This window comes from Acanthisitta chloris, unplaced genomic scaffold (assembly GCF_000695815.1).
Source record: "Acanthisitta chloris isolate BGI_N310 unplaced genomic scaffold, ASM69581v1 scaffold4981, whole genome shotgun sequence".
NCBI lineage: Eukaryota > Metazoa > Chordata > Aves > Passeriformes > Acanthisittidae > Acanthisitta > Acanthisitta chloris.
Genome location: NW_008657510.1, coordinates 31,140 through 47,351, shown reverse-complemented (window position 1 = coordinate 47,351; position 16,212 = coordinate 31,140). Strand labels below are relative to the sequence as shown.

Below are 16,212 nucleotides of genomic sequence, written 5' to 3'. Positions count from 1 at the left end.
GCTGATTTCTGTGACTTTGTCTAGGGAAGGGGAGAGGGTATGTGAGCACATTTTACTCTTTTTATTTTTTTTCTACTTGAAGTGCTCTTAAGCAAAGGAATTTCTGGCTACTTCAGCTTTGGGTAGGAAAGGTCTAGGCTTTTGAAACTACATCTGTGTTTGCAAAGAGAGGCAGAAAGCTGTTAGTGGCACTCTTCATCAGTTTTGGACTGCATAAATTGGTAGAAATACTCATTTTAGTGCCAAGTCTAAGGGACTCCAGGGAAACAAACAGGGCAGACCTAAGCAGTGTTTAAAAAGCGTATGAGACTTGACTTAGCTTTCCAGTTAAGAATTAATTGAACCTTTTCAAAACCCTTGCCCAATCTAAATAAAATGCAGTGTCTAGCTGTTTACCCAGACGTGCTCTGCCTAAAAGAGTAAAAAAATCATTGTCCATGATCATCTACCACAAAAATAAAGAGGAAGTGTTAGAACTTGTAGTATGGAAACAATTATTTGGAGTTAATTGCTGAAGTGATTCTTTGAAGAGGAGAAAGTTAATGCTTGTAGGAGTTAGTGTTGTGTGTGTGCATGCATTATGGATATTTGGTGGTGGTGGTTTTGTTATTCTCAGTCTGATACAGGGGTGCATAGTCTGGTTTGGAAGGTGCACTGTCACCTTTAAGAACTTCACAGGGTGTCTGACATCTAACCTGCTCCCAAGTTATTTGAAATAATTTGTTTATAATGCACAAAATCCGCAATGAACTGAAGGTATTTAATTTTTAGTGAGGTCACTCAGAGGATAATGTATTGCTGCAAAACTGGTTTGTTTGTAAACAAATGTTCTCTTTTCTGATACTTGGTGTGGAATAAAGGACATCTGAATAACTTGCAGAGCTGCAGATGTTTAACTTCGTAATGAGGCCACGATAAAGCTAGTAGAGCCTATTTTTTTGGACACAACTACACGTATGCTGAAGTAAAATTCTGATTCTTCAGAAGTTAATGGTGAATTTAGAGAGCTAGTTCAAGCTAAAAGGTCTGAGGGCTCAGTAAATCTCTGCTGATGTGTGACTTGCTTCTGTATAGCTAAGTAGGAACCGGATTGTCTTTAAATGAATTCCTGCAAACTTTCATCTTTTTCTTCAGTATAAATTCTCATTCTGAACTATATTCTCTTGGGGTGGAAAATAGGTACATCCATTCTAGTACAAGATGGATTTGCATACTTGGATACCTTAAAAAGATCAGACAGATGCACCAGAAACAGTTGTTCCTCCCTTAAAAGAGAGCTGAAGATGATTGTCTCAAGTGTGAGTGTTAACAGAATAAGTGAGATGAATCTCACTCATTTTGTTTAAGACAATCTGGAGGAGGAAACTTAATATTTTTATTTGGTCTATGTCAACCATACTTGTTGAGGGGATTAATATTTTTATTTGGTCTATGTCAACAATGCTTGTTGAGGGGCAAGAGCTCTAAATAAAAGGATGGTTTGACAAAGTGTTAGTGCATTCTCACACTGTTGTAGCCTGTCCTACCTCCTAGGGACGGTGTCTGTCTCTGGCTGCTGTAGATTGTGACAAATAATTCTATCTCCTATGAGGACTCTAGATACAGAAGTAAATACAGTGTTACTGTCTGAATACTTGGAGAAGACTGGGCAGGTGTATTAAGGTCTGAGGTGTGACTGGGCATAGAGATCATCTGGACCTATATGAGTAAGTTCTGCCCATTTAATGTGTACTGTCCCATAAAGCCCCTAATGAAGACTGTCATGTGTGCTTCAGTGCCAGTCACGTAGGAAGTGCATGATGGATCACTGGTTATTTCTATATTCAGTTATGATTTGTGTAGTACAAAAATATAATTCTTGCAGGTGTACAGCTTATTTGGTAACAACAGCTTTTCCACCCTTCATCTGAGTGGCAATTTATTTGTCATGTAAAGAGGCATCCAAAAACAAGACAATGCTTCAGAACGAGGTTGGTAGGGAGAAAAAAGGATTACTTTTTTTTCCCCTGCTGCTATTCATGAGCTCAATTTCCTTCTGTCTTCAGGATGAGCAGTTTTTGCTGAATAATAACTCATAGGAGTTCTGGCTTGAGGTCACTGGCAGATTTAACCATGATAATGGCTACATCAAATAGCTTTAGGTTGATTGTGATCAGACAGTTTAATGCCACTTAATTTCTTTGGAAATTTTTCCTCTAAATGACTTATAATGGTTTGAAAAAATGGCTTGGTTGCTCTGCATGTCTGAGGCTTTAAATTGTAGAGACTTTTTCTGAGAAGATGACATGTCCAGCCACAGCAGCGGTGTATGTTTGAGCATTCATTTCAAGCTGTGACCACTCAGTTTAATACCTACTGGAATTTTTTGCAGCTTGCTCTGTAATCATAAAGAAAAAACCCATGTAGTGGTATGTGTTTTTAGGAAGGACTCCTGGCTGTATGGACTATATTTATTTATTTCTATACAGGTGAAGACATGTTCCTACAGTGAGGCTTTTTAACAAAAGAGCTATTGTTTGCCAAACTAGATGAAGTATATTAAAGGGACCTTACTTCTCATTAAATATGAGTGGAAATAAACTTGCTGATTCTGTACCAGTGAAAACAAGTTTGAGCTGGTGACAATCCTGCATCTAGGAGTAGATCTTAGAGCTGTCTGTACTTGAAGAGAAGGGAAAAAATTCCTATAAAGTGGGGGAGCAAAGAGAAATGACTGAAATTAACCTTTATATTTTTGAGTAAATATATGCAATGGCATGGCAAATAGCATAGTACTAGTGGTTTGTCAAGAAGGTTTAAAAAATTAATGGTGGCATAACAATGATAAAGTATTTAAATGTGTCTATGTTGTTTCTGTCAGCAAACAAATGAAAGAGATGGAGAAGTCGGGATTCCTGAAAGGAGCTTTGAGTGCGGAACAGCAATTGGCTCTCATTAGCGTTTGTACAGACCTGAAGGCAGCAGTAGAGGGTGCTACTTTCATTCAGGTAAGCAAAGATTTGCCAACTCTTAGCAAACAGTTTAGAAAGATGAGCAAAAGCTGTGCTGTGCAGTAGTTGGGCACTGGAGAGTTCAACATCCTGACCCCAGGAGGATATAGTTGTGCTTGTTAAAATTCAAGTTCTTTCTTGCCTAGTGTCCTGACATGGGAGATCATGCCTCTTTGCAAGACTTCCTACTTGAGAGTCCTTGCAAGTTTATTCTGGGTTATCCTGGGAAAGGCTGGCAGCTAAGCTGAGAGGGAATTCCTGACCTTCATGCATTACAAAGACTGTACCTATTAGAATGTGAAGATGAATGTGAAGTGAAGTTGGGAGAAAGATTATATCTTAGGGAACACCAACCATTCTAGAGCTGGGTCTAAAATGTGTTTCTTCCTCTCCAGGTACTAGTGAAGGCAGGGAGTATGACTATGTCCAGGGTGACTTCTGTTCTGACTGTGAGGGAGTGCTGTAGCCAAACCCAGCTATCCCAGCATGTTAGAGTATTGAAAACAGGGTTGATACGTAGGTTTGGAATCTGTGCTGCTAAATAAAATTCTAATGTGGAACAAGATGAACTGCTAGACCTGATGGTTTGTGGCTGCTGAGGTCTTATAATGCTCCCTGCCTTAGACATGGCTCAGGGAACAGGTGAATGTGGGACCATTTCTGAGATAAAGTATGAATGAGATTTCATTAGGATTAGCATCTTCTACCCTACATGGTCTGCCAGGATTGTTCCAATGTTGTACCATTAGCTGTCTCTACATGTGTGTGTGATGCACCCAAGAGTCTACAACTTACACTGTTTCAGGCTAAATCCCACAGTCTGTTTAGCAGCAACACAACCCTAATAACAGATTGAACTGAAAGGGGACAGACTTCCAGACCTTTTCTTACTCCTACTTTGGTGAGGTCGAGGGGGAGAGAATGGGAGGCAGGGGAGAGCTTTATACAGAAGTCAAGGTGTGAATATGCTATAGATTTTTAGCGGTATATTGTTGTGTTCACTTCCTTTTCTCTATATCATGAAACTGTATTCTGTTAACCCAGTATCTTACTCTATTATCACTAATGAGCTCATAACTTCTCAGTTCGTATTATATACTGTCTACTTCTGCTGAGTTTAATCTGCAAATTTATTGTCTAATCACTCAGTCCTATAAAGTCTTTCTGCAAATGTTTGTGGTTGTAATAATAATGGCCAACTCAAATTTTATGAGCTAATTTTCAGGTCATTATGAATGGATGTAACAAAGAGCACAGATATCTGTGAAACAGCACCAGCCAGCATATTGTAGTGAGTAAGAACTGACTGTTCATCCTACCTTCTGCTTACTATCTTTACCAGCTACTGTCCATGAAAGGATTTTTTTGTCTCACATGTGACCACTTAACTTCCTTGAAAGCTTTTATTTTTTTTGTTGCAATACTTCTGGGCGTTCCCACAAACTGCATCAGCTACATAATGTCTGTTTGTTGCTTTCCTTAGGGAATTGTACTAGTTCTGTGAGTTGGGACTTCCCTCTGTCAAGCTGCTTTTTTTCTTCTCCAATGTTTCTTCCCTTTGTTTCTTCTTCTAAGTTATGTAACACTCATCTGATGCTACTTTTTTCTCTTAACTTCCTTGATAAAGACAAGGCTTACAGGTTTACTGTTGGGATCTTTCCTGAAGTTCCTTTAGAAGTTGCATCACGAGTGTCTCTCTTCTCTTCAGTGCCAAAATAGTGTACCTTCAGTTTCATTTCAAGAGAGTGATTGTATGTCATTGTTACTGTGTTGGGTATTTCAACCATATCAAAACATGCCCCACTACATTATTTCTGGTTCCCCTGTCCTCTGTTCCATGACTTCTTCAGCTTTTTCAAATTTCAGACAGACCTTGGGAGTCTCCAAGGCTTAAAGCTTCAGTTTTCTACAAGGGTGAGAAGGTATATCAGAATAGTTGCAAAGAAATCACTGTTCTGTGTGTATTTTCCAGATGATCCTTCTCTTTTGGTCCTATGTATTCTTCTCTTGTGTTTTGAAGAAAGAAGAGAGAACATTTTTGTTAATTATTCTATCTGTAAATTGTGAGGGGGTGGTGGTGTCTCCTTTGCTTTGCCTTACTTTCATAAATTAACAACCCTACACAGTCATGACCATTTGAGTACCACATCAACTTTGTGATGGCTGCCACCTTGTTTCCAGTACTTTCATAGTTCTTCTTGTTTTCTTTTGCTCTTTCAAGCATTTCTTACTACCTGCTATGGTGTCTTTACTTTCTCTGTTTGCTGCCTGTAAGGATCTGATCCCTCTTAGTGCTAACTTTGCATCTCTTTAGCATCCTCACTTCTATTTTACCATCTTCTTTTGAGGCTGAACACAGCTGTGATGGAGTTCTTGGCCCTTGTTGCTGTGACAGACATGTTGAGTTTTAATATGCTAAGGTCCTGTTAGAGAGGGTCTTCAGCAGTAAGATTTTTGAACATGTGCATGCCACATCAGATTAAATTGAGGGCTGCATCCTTCCCTGCCACCATCAGTTGATCTGTGAAATGGGCATCGGGTACATGTTGCAAAATCAAAGTAATTTTGAGTTGGAAGGAACCTATGGAAGTCATCTAGCCCAACCCATTGCAGGCCCAGCTTACATCATCTTGCTCAGGATTTGTGCAGTTGAGTTTTGGATAAACACTTCTGATCCCTTCTGGTAACTTGTTACAGTCCTTGATTACCCTCATTGTGTAACTTCTTTCCCAATCTAATTGGAAGTAATCTTGCAACTTCTGTCTCTTGCCTCTTGTCCTGCCAGCATGGGCCTCAGAGAATCTGTGTTCCCTTCAGGTAGCTGAACTCAGCAGTGCTGTTGATAGTCTCCAACAGCAACAATATACCTGGGGTAACTCAAGCTTTCTGGCACTATCTTCTGTTCCTTTAGCCCTTTTAATGTCTCTTAACATGTAGTTGTTTAGTATATAGATACAAATAAACTAAATAACTGCAGTATGCCCATGGATAGCAAGTCATACTTGTGAAACATGGTTGGCAGTATTCATATTAGCTCATCAAACTGTAACATTAAGTTTTAGTTTGATTCAAAGTGTTAACAAATATACAGTGGAAGTGGGCAGACAACTTATTTGAATTAGTCTTTCATTTTCTCTTGAAAGTGGAGGGCTGGAATAGGTATGAAAGCATTTTAATTCTAGGCTCACAGTCTTACTTCAGCAACTTTCTGGCTGAACCATATTAAACTTCAGAATTGCCTCGTGCAGCTTGAAACCTGGAAGGACAAAATGGACTAATTGTAATGTATGAGGGGGAGTGTTCTGACTTTTAGTTACTTAAAAATATCTGTTGCATTAATGTTAGTTGAATATACCAACTCAACTTTCTTGCTTAATGATATAACCTACTGTTGAACTCTTTAGAAAACTTTCATGAGAACTGCATTTCTTTACCCTGGATTTCAGTTGGTTAAATCTTAACTTCTTTTCAAATTTGGTCTTTGTAGAGTAAGTCCACTTCAAGCTTTAAAAAAAGTCTTCATGTTTGTAGTCTGAGTAAATTCTTCAGACAGTTGCCTTTTGTGTAGTTTTCATGGGACATAACTTAAAATAGATGGGATGAAGTAGTAAAAAGTGGAACTTTGTAAGTTACATTAGTGAAGGTATAAAAGTGCAAAAGATGCAAAAAATAATGAGAAGGACTGAGTAAGAAGGAAATCAGTAATAGTAATGTATAAAAGTGCAAAAGATGCAAAAAATAACGAGAAGGACTGACTAAGAAGGAAATCAGTAATAGTAATGCCATGAGCCTTTAAAAAGAAGGTATAGCTTGATGCATATTGTTTTAGATCTATTCCCTCTCTTAAGCATTTATATGAAATAACTTGTCTTGATTAGTGTGCTTTGCATCAATTTCAGAAGGAAATCAGTCTGTGTTTTGCTCTCAACCTGAGTATTCACACAGTTTTACTTCTCACAACTTTTCTATGCTACTAAGTCCATAACCAGTAGCATTTAGGTGAACATACACTGCAAGTTTCTTGTATCACTAAAAGCTTCAATTCTGAAATGACTTCTTCATTAGCTGAAAACTCCAGGGAGACAAATTAATGCCTGTATTAGTACTATAATGTCCCTTACCATGGGTAAGGTAAATGTTTCTTAATATCATGCTCTTAGCTTTCCTGCATAAATATATAATGACATTTGTCTTTTGTCCTTGTTTAACTGTTCAGTACTGAACATCTTAGTACACCTTTTAATATTAAAACCAGATTTGAGTGGATATGTATCTGGTTCCAAAATAATATAAACTGAATATAAGTCAGTACAGCACTTGTATGACCTCTTGCCGCAACACCAGTAAAACAAAACCAGATCTTTTTAAATGGAACAATTTACTAACTGAATAATAAAGTCTACTAATGCTCAGAGGAAGGTAAGATGACTAACTATTGGTAAGATCTTACTGTTGACACCTGAGCTGCTGAGTGTGCTGCTGTGTTTTGAGGCCTGGCCAGGCTGGTTGAAAACAGGCACAGAGGCTGGCTGAGAGGTGATCTCTGAGGTCATCCATTGTGCTGTGGCATGGGACAGAGCAGACTGGGCAAGGGCATGAAATTAAGCTTATAACTTATACCTTGTGTTCTTGAGGTATTTATCCTTTTTGCTCTGCCTAAAAAGACTTTAAAAACCCCCAACTCTGCATAAAAGACTAATCCTTTTTGCTCTGCCTAAAAAGACTTAAAAAAAACCCAACTCTGCATAAAAGACTTGAAAGAGTATTTTTAATTCCTGCCACCCTCCCTTTAAAGAGAGGGTGCTTCCCTGCCCCCCTTCTGGTGCCATTACACCTGCAGACTCTTTTGTGCTGGTGATAACACTAATAGATGTTCAACCTGGTATCTTTTAGATCTTACTGGCTTTTTCATCTCTCTCAGACATATTTAGGAAAACAGCATTAGCTTTCAAAAAGCCTAGTGGTGTCTCAGAATGGGAAACTATTGTTGACTTCGGAGCTTTGACAAGAGCTGTCTCATGTCTCTGGTCATAAAAATTAGTTGTTGACTGCCTAGTACCACCGGACAGTTCCTACACCTAACTTTTGTTTTAGCTTCCTGATGGTTTTCAGGAACCCTTTTACTTCTGGGGATGAGGGAATATCTGCAGACAGCAGTGGGTGAAGTTGTCTTCAGCTGCCCTGAGCTCATAGGATAGAAGACCATACTGGTTTGGAAGCTGTGTTAATGATACCTCTGTAAATACAAAGCTGCTGGAAGACAGTGTGCAAGCATTGCAGTAATGTGGCTTCTGGACTGAGCCTTGGACAGATAAACATGAGTCTATTTGCTCTCAGCTGGGTAAATATAACCTTAGGCCTGGATTTACCCTGGTTACTTTAGGCACTGGCCTGAGGCACCAGAAGTTGTGTTTTGGCTTCTGATGGAATGGGTTTTAAGCATGTGACCTGACTTGCTGTCTTTGTAGAGCCTTTGAGAAAACCCTTTGTGATTTTAGGGTTTGAAATGGTCTGATCTCAAAGACTTGCTGTAAAACATTTTATCAAGCCAATGTTTGAGTTGATGATGTTGAAGTAAACAGCTTGCCTGTCTGCCTCACCTATGTGCCAGGGAAGATCATGAAACAGATCTTGTTGGCACATGGAGGACAGGGAGGTGATGTGGGACGGCAGCATAGCTTCACCAAGGGCAAGTCCTGCCTCATCAATTTAGTGGCCTTCTATGATGAGGTAACTACATCAGTGGACAAGAGAAAAGCTACGGACATCATTCATCTGGATTTCTGTAAATCCTTTAATATAGTCCCCCACAACATCCTTCTTTCTAAACTGGGGACAGATGGATTTGATGAGCAGACTGTTACATGGATGAGGAGTGGGTTGGATGGTTCCATCCAGAGGGTAGTGCTCAATGGTGCAGAGTCCTGATGGACATCAGTGACAAGTGGTTTCCCTCAGGGGTCCATATTGGGACCAGTGTTATTTAATATCTTCATTAATGACATAAATGATCGAATACACCCTCAGCAAGTTTGCAGATCACACCAAGCTGAGTTGTGTGGCTGACACACCTGAGGGATAGGATGCTATCCAGAGGGACCTGGACAAGCTCAAGAATTGAGCCCATGGAAATCTCATGAGGTTTAACAAGACCAAGTGCATGGCACTGCACTTGTGTCAGGGCAACCTCCAGTACCAGTGTACGAGCAACTTCTAGTACCAGTACAGGCTGGGGGATGAACTGATCGAGAGCAGCCCTGAGGAGAAGGATTTGGGGATGCTGGTGGATGAGAGGCTGGACATGAGCCAGCAATGTGTGCTTGCAGCCCAGAAAGCCAGCTGTGTCCTGGGCTGCATCAAAAGCAGCTTTGACCAGCAAGTCAAGGGAGAGGATTCTGCCTCTCTTCTCTGCTCTCATGAAACCCCACCTGGAGTGCTGCATCCAACTCTGGGGGTCCTCAGCACAGGAAAGACATGGACCTGTTGGAGCAAGTCCAGAGGGGGCCACTAAGATGATTAGAAGAATGGAGTACCTCTTGTACAAGGGAAGGCTGGGAGAACTGGGGTTGCTCAGCCTGGAAAAGAGAAGGCTTTGGGGTGGTTTAATTGCAATTTTCCAGTACCTAAAGGGGCCTACAAGAAAGCTGGAGAGGGACTTTTTACAAGGGCATGTAGTGACAGGACAAGGGGAAATGACCCCAAATTAAAATAGAGTAGATTTAGAGTAATCAGGAGGTTTAGATTAGATATTAGGAGCAAGCTCTTTGCAGTGAGGGGGGTGAGGCACTGGATCAGGCTGCCCAGAGCAGTTGCGGATGCCCCTGGGGGGGTTGTGTTCAAGACCATGCTGGATGGGGCTTTGAGCAACCTAGTCTAGTGGAATGTGTGCCTGCCTCTGGCAGGGGGTTCGAACTAGATGATCTTTAAGGTCCCTTTGAACTTAAACCTTTCTGTGCTTCTATGACTTGTATGTAAGTTCAACAAACAAAAAGACCAAAAGCCCCACAATCCCCCCCAAATCCTCCTAATTTTGCAATTTCAATTTTCAGAAAATGGATTTCTGAAAACTAGTACTTTCTCAAATCCTGTTTTTTTTTTTACTAAAGCTTGAACAGACACTTGAAATTCAGTCATTTATTTTGAACAGTATAAAATGACAGTAACATGATATTTTTTATTGCTTAAGTTCTTTAACAGGATAGGGTTCTGAAGTGTAGGAAAGTACAAAATGTTTCTATCCAAATGCTGGATTTCACCTCACCAAAGTATTGTTTACTTGTACAGTATCATGTGCTGGACAGCCTTTTGTGTCACTCAAGAGGTAGTGATTTAAGAAGCATCAGATTTCCCACTGGTCTGAGCTCATATATTCAAGACAACTAAGTTGTCATCACTTTAGATCTAAAGTGAGTTATAGTCATAAATTATTTTTTTAAAATTAGATTAGTCTTGAAGCCCTGGTGCTTTAACTGATGCTTTTACAAGTGCTCTATAATAAACTTATTCATCTCCTGTCCTTTTGGTTGCTAGTTCTTGCAGATTTGCTGTAAGACACTTTTCTAACTGTATTTTGAATGGAAATTTAAAAAAAATTCAAACCCTATAAATCAGAGTTAAACTTGTATGGGGGGATTGCATATCTTCCCCAGCCCTAGTCCTCTGTTCCTCAGCAGAACAGCATATGAGAAACCCACCCCTTTAACAGAAGATTCACCTGTACCTTTCCTGCTCTACTAGCAACCAAGTTATGCAAAACCAGGCTGGAAGGGACTATAGAGGTTGCTTCATCAACCCCCTGACCCAAGGCAGGACCTTAGTCATACCTAAACAACTCTCTATCAAAAATGTGTTGACCTGTTCTTAAAATCCTAGCATGGTATGATTCCTACTTCTACCCTGTGTTAAGCATTGTACTTCAGTGCATTCCTAACACATAGAAAATCTGTAACTGAAGCCCTAGGATGTGAAGCCCCTGTGCCTTTTTTTAATTTATATTCTGTAGAATGGGGTCACATGGCAATAATGTGGCCCTGTCATTACTAATAAATGGTCAGTCTGCTTTGCAGTTAGAGGAGCCGCTGTCCTTATGCTGCTTTCTTACCCTTGGATTACAGGGTAGCAGTAGTTAGTAAGATAGTTCAAGTTCTAAATAAAAGTCTTGATTGCCAAGGTAGCGTGGCTTGTTTTGGGCTAACTAGAGTTGGTTTACATCTAAGGAGTCCTTTTGTTGCCAAACATATTTTTATTAGTGATCTGGTATTTGGACATGTGTTTGAAACCGTCTTGGAAGAAGTTGTGTACCCACTTATGTGGAACGAGTATGTGCAAGGGGGAAAGGGGCAGGCAGCCTAATGAGCTTCTGTTCCCTTGTGTGTATCCCATTGGATTGGGTTTTGGCATCAACTCCCAAGTGTTTCAGGGCCATGTGCCATTTAAACTCACCTTCGTGCTGTGGTGTACAGCCAGGTGTCCCCCCACCCCAGCTTTCCCCGAGACCCAGCTGCTGGGGCCTGAAGTTCTAGTCATCCTCTAACATAATTGTGTCAATTATCAGAGTTTGTGCTGTTGGTTGGTTTTGGTTTGTTTTTTTCCTTCTTCCTCAGACATGCAATAGCCTGGGGACTCCTTCAATAACAGCTGTGTATATGTATCCTAAACCCATGCAGCAGTGAACAAGGGGGTGTGGGTCTCCTGTCCAGCTGGTGTCCCTGCCTTTATACTCAGATGAGGGTAGTAACACTTCATAAGAGGAAACTGAAGTAAATATGTTTCCCCCTCCATCTTTGCAGTTTGAAATAATAAATTTTTGTCACCTTGTCTTAATTTATGTCCTGTTATCCTATTTTATCCACATACTAGCCATCTTTAAAGTGCCTCAGAACATACATCTAAAACTATTTTTGGGGGAAGCATGATGGAAGAGTCCAAAATAATTGAAGTCAAGTATTTGCTTTTGAAATATGTAATAATTTGGAATTTTGTGAAAGTACCAAATGTACTCAATGTATGAAAAAAATCAGATATTTGAGCTATGTCATAATGGTTAACAATATCAGAAGCAGAATTGATATTCCAATTCAATAATTTGTTCTGATACTAAAAATACAGCTTTATATCTCTGCTCATTTCACAAGCTGAACTCCTAAACTAGGCAGTCAAAATGTTGTTTTTTTGAATTGCATGTTTCACTTCCCAGGTTCACACGTCTGACTCTTGTTTACTGAGACACTCTTCAGTGTGTCTCAGTAAACAAGACATGGAATACAAAAGAAAAAAACTCCAGTTTCCTTAATAGAAGGCACATCTTCACTCTTGCAGAACGGAAATATTCTCCTAAACACTGCAGAAGATGACCAAACTAGCATGGCAATGCAAAAACCTAAATAGAAATAATCATAATTTTCTCTGAAATACTAATGACAGTAGTGAGCATTTTAAACAGCTTTTTGCTTAAAACATAAAAATTTGACTTTGATATGGATTCAATAAAACACTGGCAATGACAGAAACACAGCAGTCTATATGCAAGATGGGGCAAATAGGTGCAATCTTGCTTTGACAACTTCAGTAACCTCAACTTTGCCAGTAATGCTGAGGGAAACAAAACTGGTAAAATTGCAGGGTGTAATTTGCAGAGAGCTTATTTTAGCATATGTACTTCTTTGAACTCGGGTTTAAAACAATCTTTTATTGTTATATATTTTTAAGGTCCATCTTAAACAGCATTCTGGTTACCTCTATAAAAATCCAGAGGTCCCTGTTTTTGTGGGTTTATGTTAATCAGGCTTTGTTTTAGAAGCACAACATTCTGAAGTTAGATTGAAAATCAAACAATTATGCCTGTCTTTTCTGGGAAGTTCTTTTTCTAGTGGATTATAACTGTAGAAGATAATGGAAGTATTTGTAGAAAGGTATTAGGCACCAAAACTTTCAGAAAAGCTGCTTTCTGAGATGCAGAACCCTTTGTCTGTTAATCCAGTGAAGATCTTTATATTCCTGCAAAAAGCTGGACATAATGTGGTTCCTGTTGCAGAAATGCTGGTAGTTGGGTTCCAACTTGGGAGATTGTTCGGTCCTTTGAAAGCTGCTGCTATGTCCTCATTCTGTGAGAGCACAGGATTGCTGTCACTTGACTCTGGGAACTGTTCTACCAGAGTGCCACAAAATTGTCAGATAAATCAGCACCAAAAAGCTGAGGCTCCTTAATATGCTGTAAGTTATATCTAGCATGTTTGGAGATCCTCACCTAACTGCAGAAGATGAAGAACATCCTTGTTGCAATCTAAGTGGTTATGGCTTCTAAAGAGTTTACCTGCTGCTTGAAGTCCTATTCAATTTTCTGGGAAGAGGGAATTCACAGAACTCTTGAGAATAATTTTCTACCTCAGGTATGGTTAGAGGAAGGCTACAGGGTGCTCTTGCAGTAGCAGACAGTAGCATGGCAGTGAAGTGCAGCTTTTGGAGGTTAGCTGGTGCAAGACAAAGGTAGGAGAGGAATATCTGCCTAGGGTATTTGTTTTGCTGTGAGCATGCACAGAGCTCTGCCTTGGTTTGAGTGAGGAGCCAGTTGACAGCTTATTAGTCAGAATTAACAGGACCACCCATGTGGGAGGCATTGTGGTAAGTGTCTGTTATAGACCATCTGATCAGGAAGAAAAGGTCTTCTTCAGACAACCAGAAGAAGCCTCACTTTCACAGGCCCATGTCTTCATGGTGGGGCTTCAACCACATCAGTATCTGCTGGAGGGACAGAACAGGAGAGCAAAAAGAATTCAGGAGGATTTTGGAACGCATTCATGGTAACGTCCCAGAGCAGGTGGTTGAGGAACTGAAGAGAGGACATGTTGCACTGGACCTCAAACTTACAAACAGTGAGGAACTGGTTGGAGATGTGAAGGTGAGGGGAAAGGCTTGGGTATAGTGACCATGAGATGGTGGAGCTGAGGATCCCGAGACAAGAAGCAATAAAAAAACTGGGATCACAGCTCTTGACTTCGAGGTAGACAACTGCAGCCTATTCAGGCTAAAATCTACTTGAAAGAATCCCATGGTATGGGATATAGTCCTGGAATGAGGAGAGGTCTAGGAGAGCTCAGGGTTGATCTATCTTCACTTGTGGGAATTTATATTATCATTAATCTTCGTATTAAGATTGCCAAGGAAGAAATGCTTTCTTAATTATGTTTTCTTAATTATGTTTTGAATACGCAGCAGACAGAATCTAGTCAGGAAGCAGAAACTCATCATTGTGCAACTGTGACTTTCAGACTTCTTTATTCAGCAATTCCTTATGCAGGTGGCTACCATCAGACCCCACACTTGCTATTGAGAAGGCTCAATGCTGCTCCCTGTGACAGCCTCTCCAGATATCTTACGGAAAGTGGATTGTTTGTTGCTGAATGGTTCCTAATCTTTGACCCTCTCCATGCTAGTTTAAATATTTGGCTTTCATCTTATACTGCTATGCTTATGTAGGACAATACCACTTATTTTAGGACCATACCACTTTGGCATTGCTTTTCTTCAGGCCATGCTTTGTTTCTTTTGCCTCCTGGGTAATAATAAATCACCTGGCAACAATCCTCATTGCTAGTGTAAGGAAAAGGTATTTCACAAGATAGTGTTTTGGGGAGTGTTTTCCTAGAAGGTACAGGTAACTTGCTACCTTGGCATATTTGAGAACGGGTGGAAGAACCTGGGTAGATGCCAGCATTTAAATATAGGTAAAAGAAGTTGTGCACTTAGATGAATATGGATGCATGTGGGAGCACAGGTGGTGGATAGCATGATGAGAAAGCCTCTACAAAAGCAGAGACACTGGATTTAAACAGATAAAACTCCCTAGATTTCCATGTCTGGCATTCCAGGGGTTGTGTCATGTGAGTGCAACTTTTTAATTAGGGGCAGCTAGACCTCAATCACCTTGTCGGGGTATCAGTGTTGTTAGCTAGAGAGTGAGTTTAGTACACGTTTATCTTCCTGTAGTTCTTGAAGAGTTCATAGGCTGGTCAAGCAGCTGCTATGTGTTCTCTGAACACGTGTTTTGACTAGTGTAATGTCTATTATCTTTAAGCCTTTAATTCAATATAAGTCTTCCAGGAGCTGGGTTTTAAAAATTAGCAACTGCCATATTCTGATTGGGCTGTTAAGAGTTGTCTAATACAGTTTAAGTTGGAAGTCAGATTAGTAGCAACCTTGTTTAGGTGATCAGGCCTTGGAATAAAGGTGTACTGTTCACTGCAAACACGAAATATGATCTTCCCTAAGAAAAGAGCACAGAAATATACAGTGTCACTTAAAATGCACAGAGGTGCATGCTAACCTTTTTGCACTGATTGTTTGAGGGAGACTGTGGTAGCTTTAAAACTGTATCATATCTGCTTTTTGTTTGATCTTCTCTTTCTCAGGGTAAACAGAATAGCTTCAGACCTCTCCAGGCTCCATAGCTGACAGCAAGCACGGTTCCTGTTTAATGGATTGTTTAGAGCTTAATTTTCCCCCTGTTCTTTAGGGAATTGATGTCTCTGAGAAAATAATTGCATGCTTGAGAACAGAAACTTTATTGCTGTGGTCCAACAACCTGAATACAATTGTGACACTATATGAGAAACTTCAAGCAAATAGCCCATTCAGAAACCTTACGTAACTATGGCAGGTTTGAGTTTCCAGCAGGTTTGAGTTTGCCTTTTTGATTATCATCTGATGTGAGAGCAGGCTTAGAGTTTCAAGTTCACAAACCTATTCAGAGCAGCTCTTTTATTAGCTTGAACAGTATCTGCAGAGTTCTCGTCATCTTTGGCTTCACTAAAAGAAACTACTTAAACTTAACCAACAAGCAGGGATTCTGGAACTATGAGAAGAGTATCATTTTGTTTTGATAAGGCAGCCTAATACTTCAGGCTCTATCTGGAGTTATTAAATGACCCTGTTTATCTCTTCTGCATCACAGAACCTTTAGTACTGTTCCATGAAACTTATTTTTTAAGACTTCAAACTACTTTTAACCCTTTTAAACTACTTAAACTTAACCAACAAGCAGGGATTCTGGAACTATGAGAAGAGTATCATTTTGTTTTGATAAGGCAGCCTAATACTTCAGGCTCTATCTGGAGTTATTAAATGACCCTGTTTATCTCTTCTGCATCACAGAACCTTTAGTACTGTTCCATGAAACTTATTTTTTAAGACTTCAAACTACTTTTAACCCTTTTATTAAAACTTT

At 39.9% G+C, this 16,212-nt stretch overlaps 1 protein-coding gene across 1 annotated transcript in view; it reads left to right on the top strand.

Moving 5' to 3' along the window:
- The window catches only part of CRYL1 (crystallin, lambda 1), a gene marked incomplete at its 5' end in the record, with an annotated part of 53,816 nt that overhangs the window by 7,092 nt on the left and 30,512 nt on the right, over positions 1 to 16,212 (top strand). Inside the window, one exon of the mRNA XM_009084731.1 lies at positions 2,861 to 2,987. Coding sequence (XP_009082979.1) covers positions 2,861 to 2,987 — 127 coding nt within the window. The remainder of the gene's footprint in view (positions 1 to 2,860; positions 2,988 to 16,212) is intronic.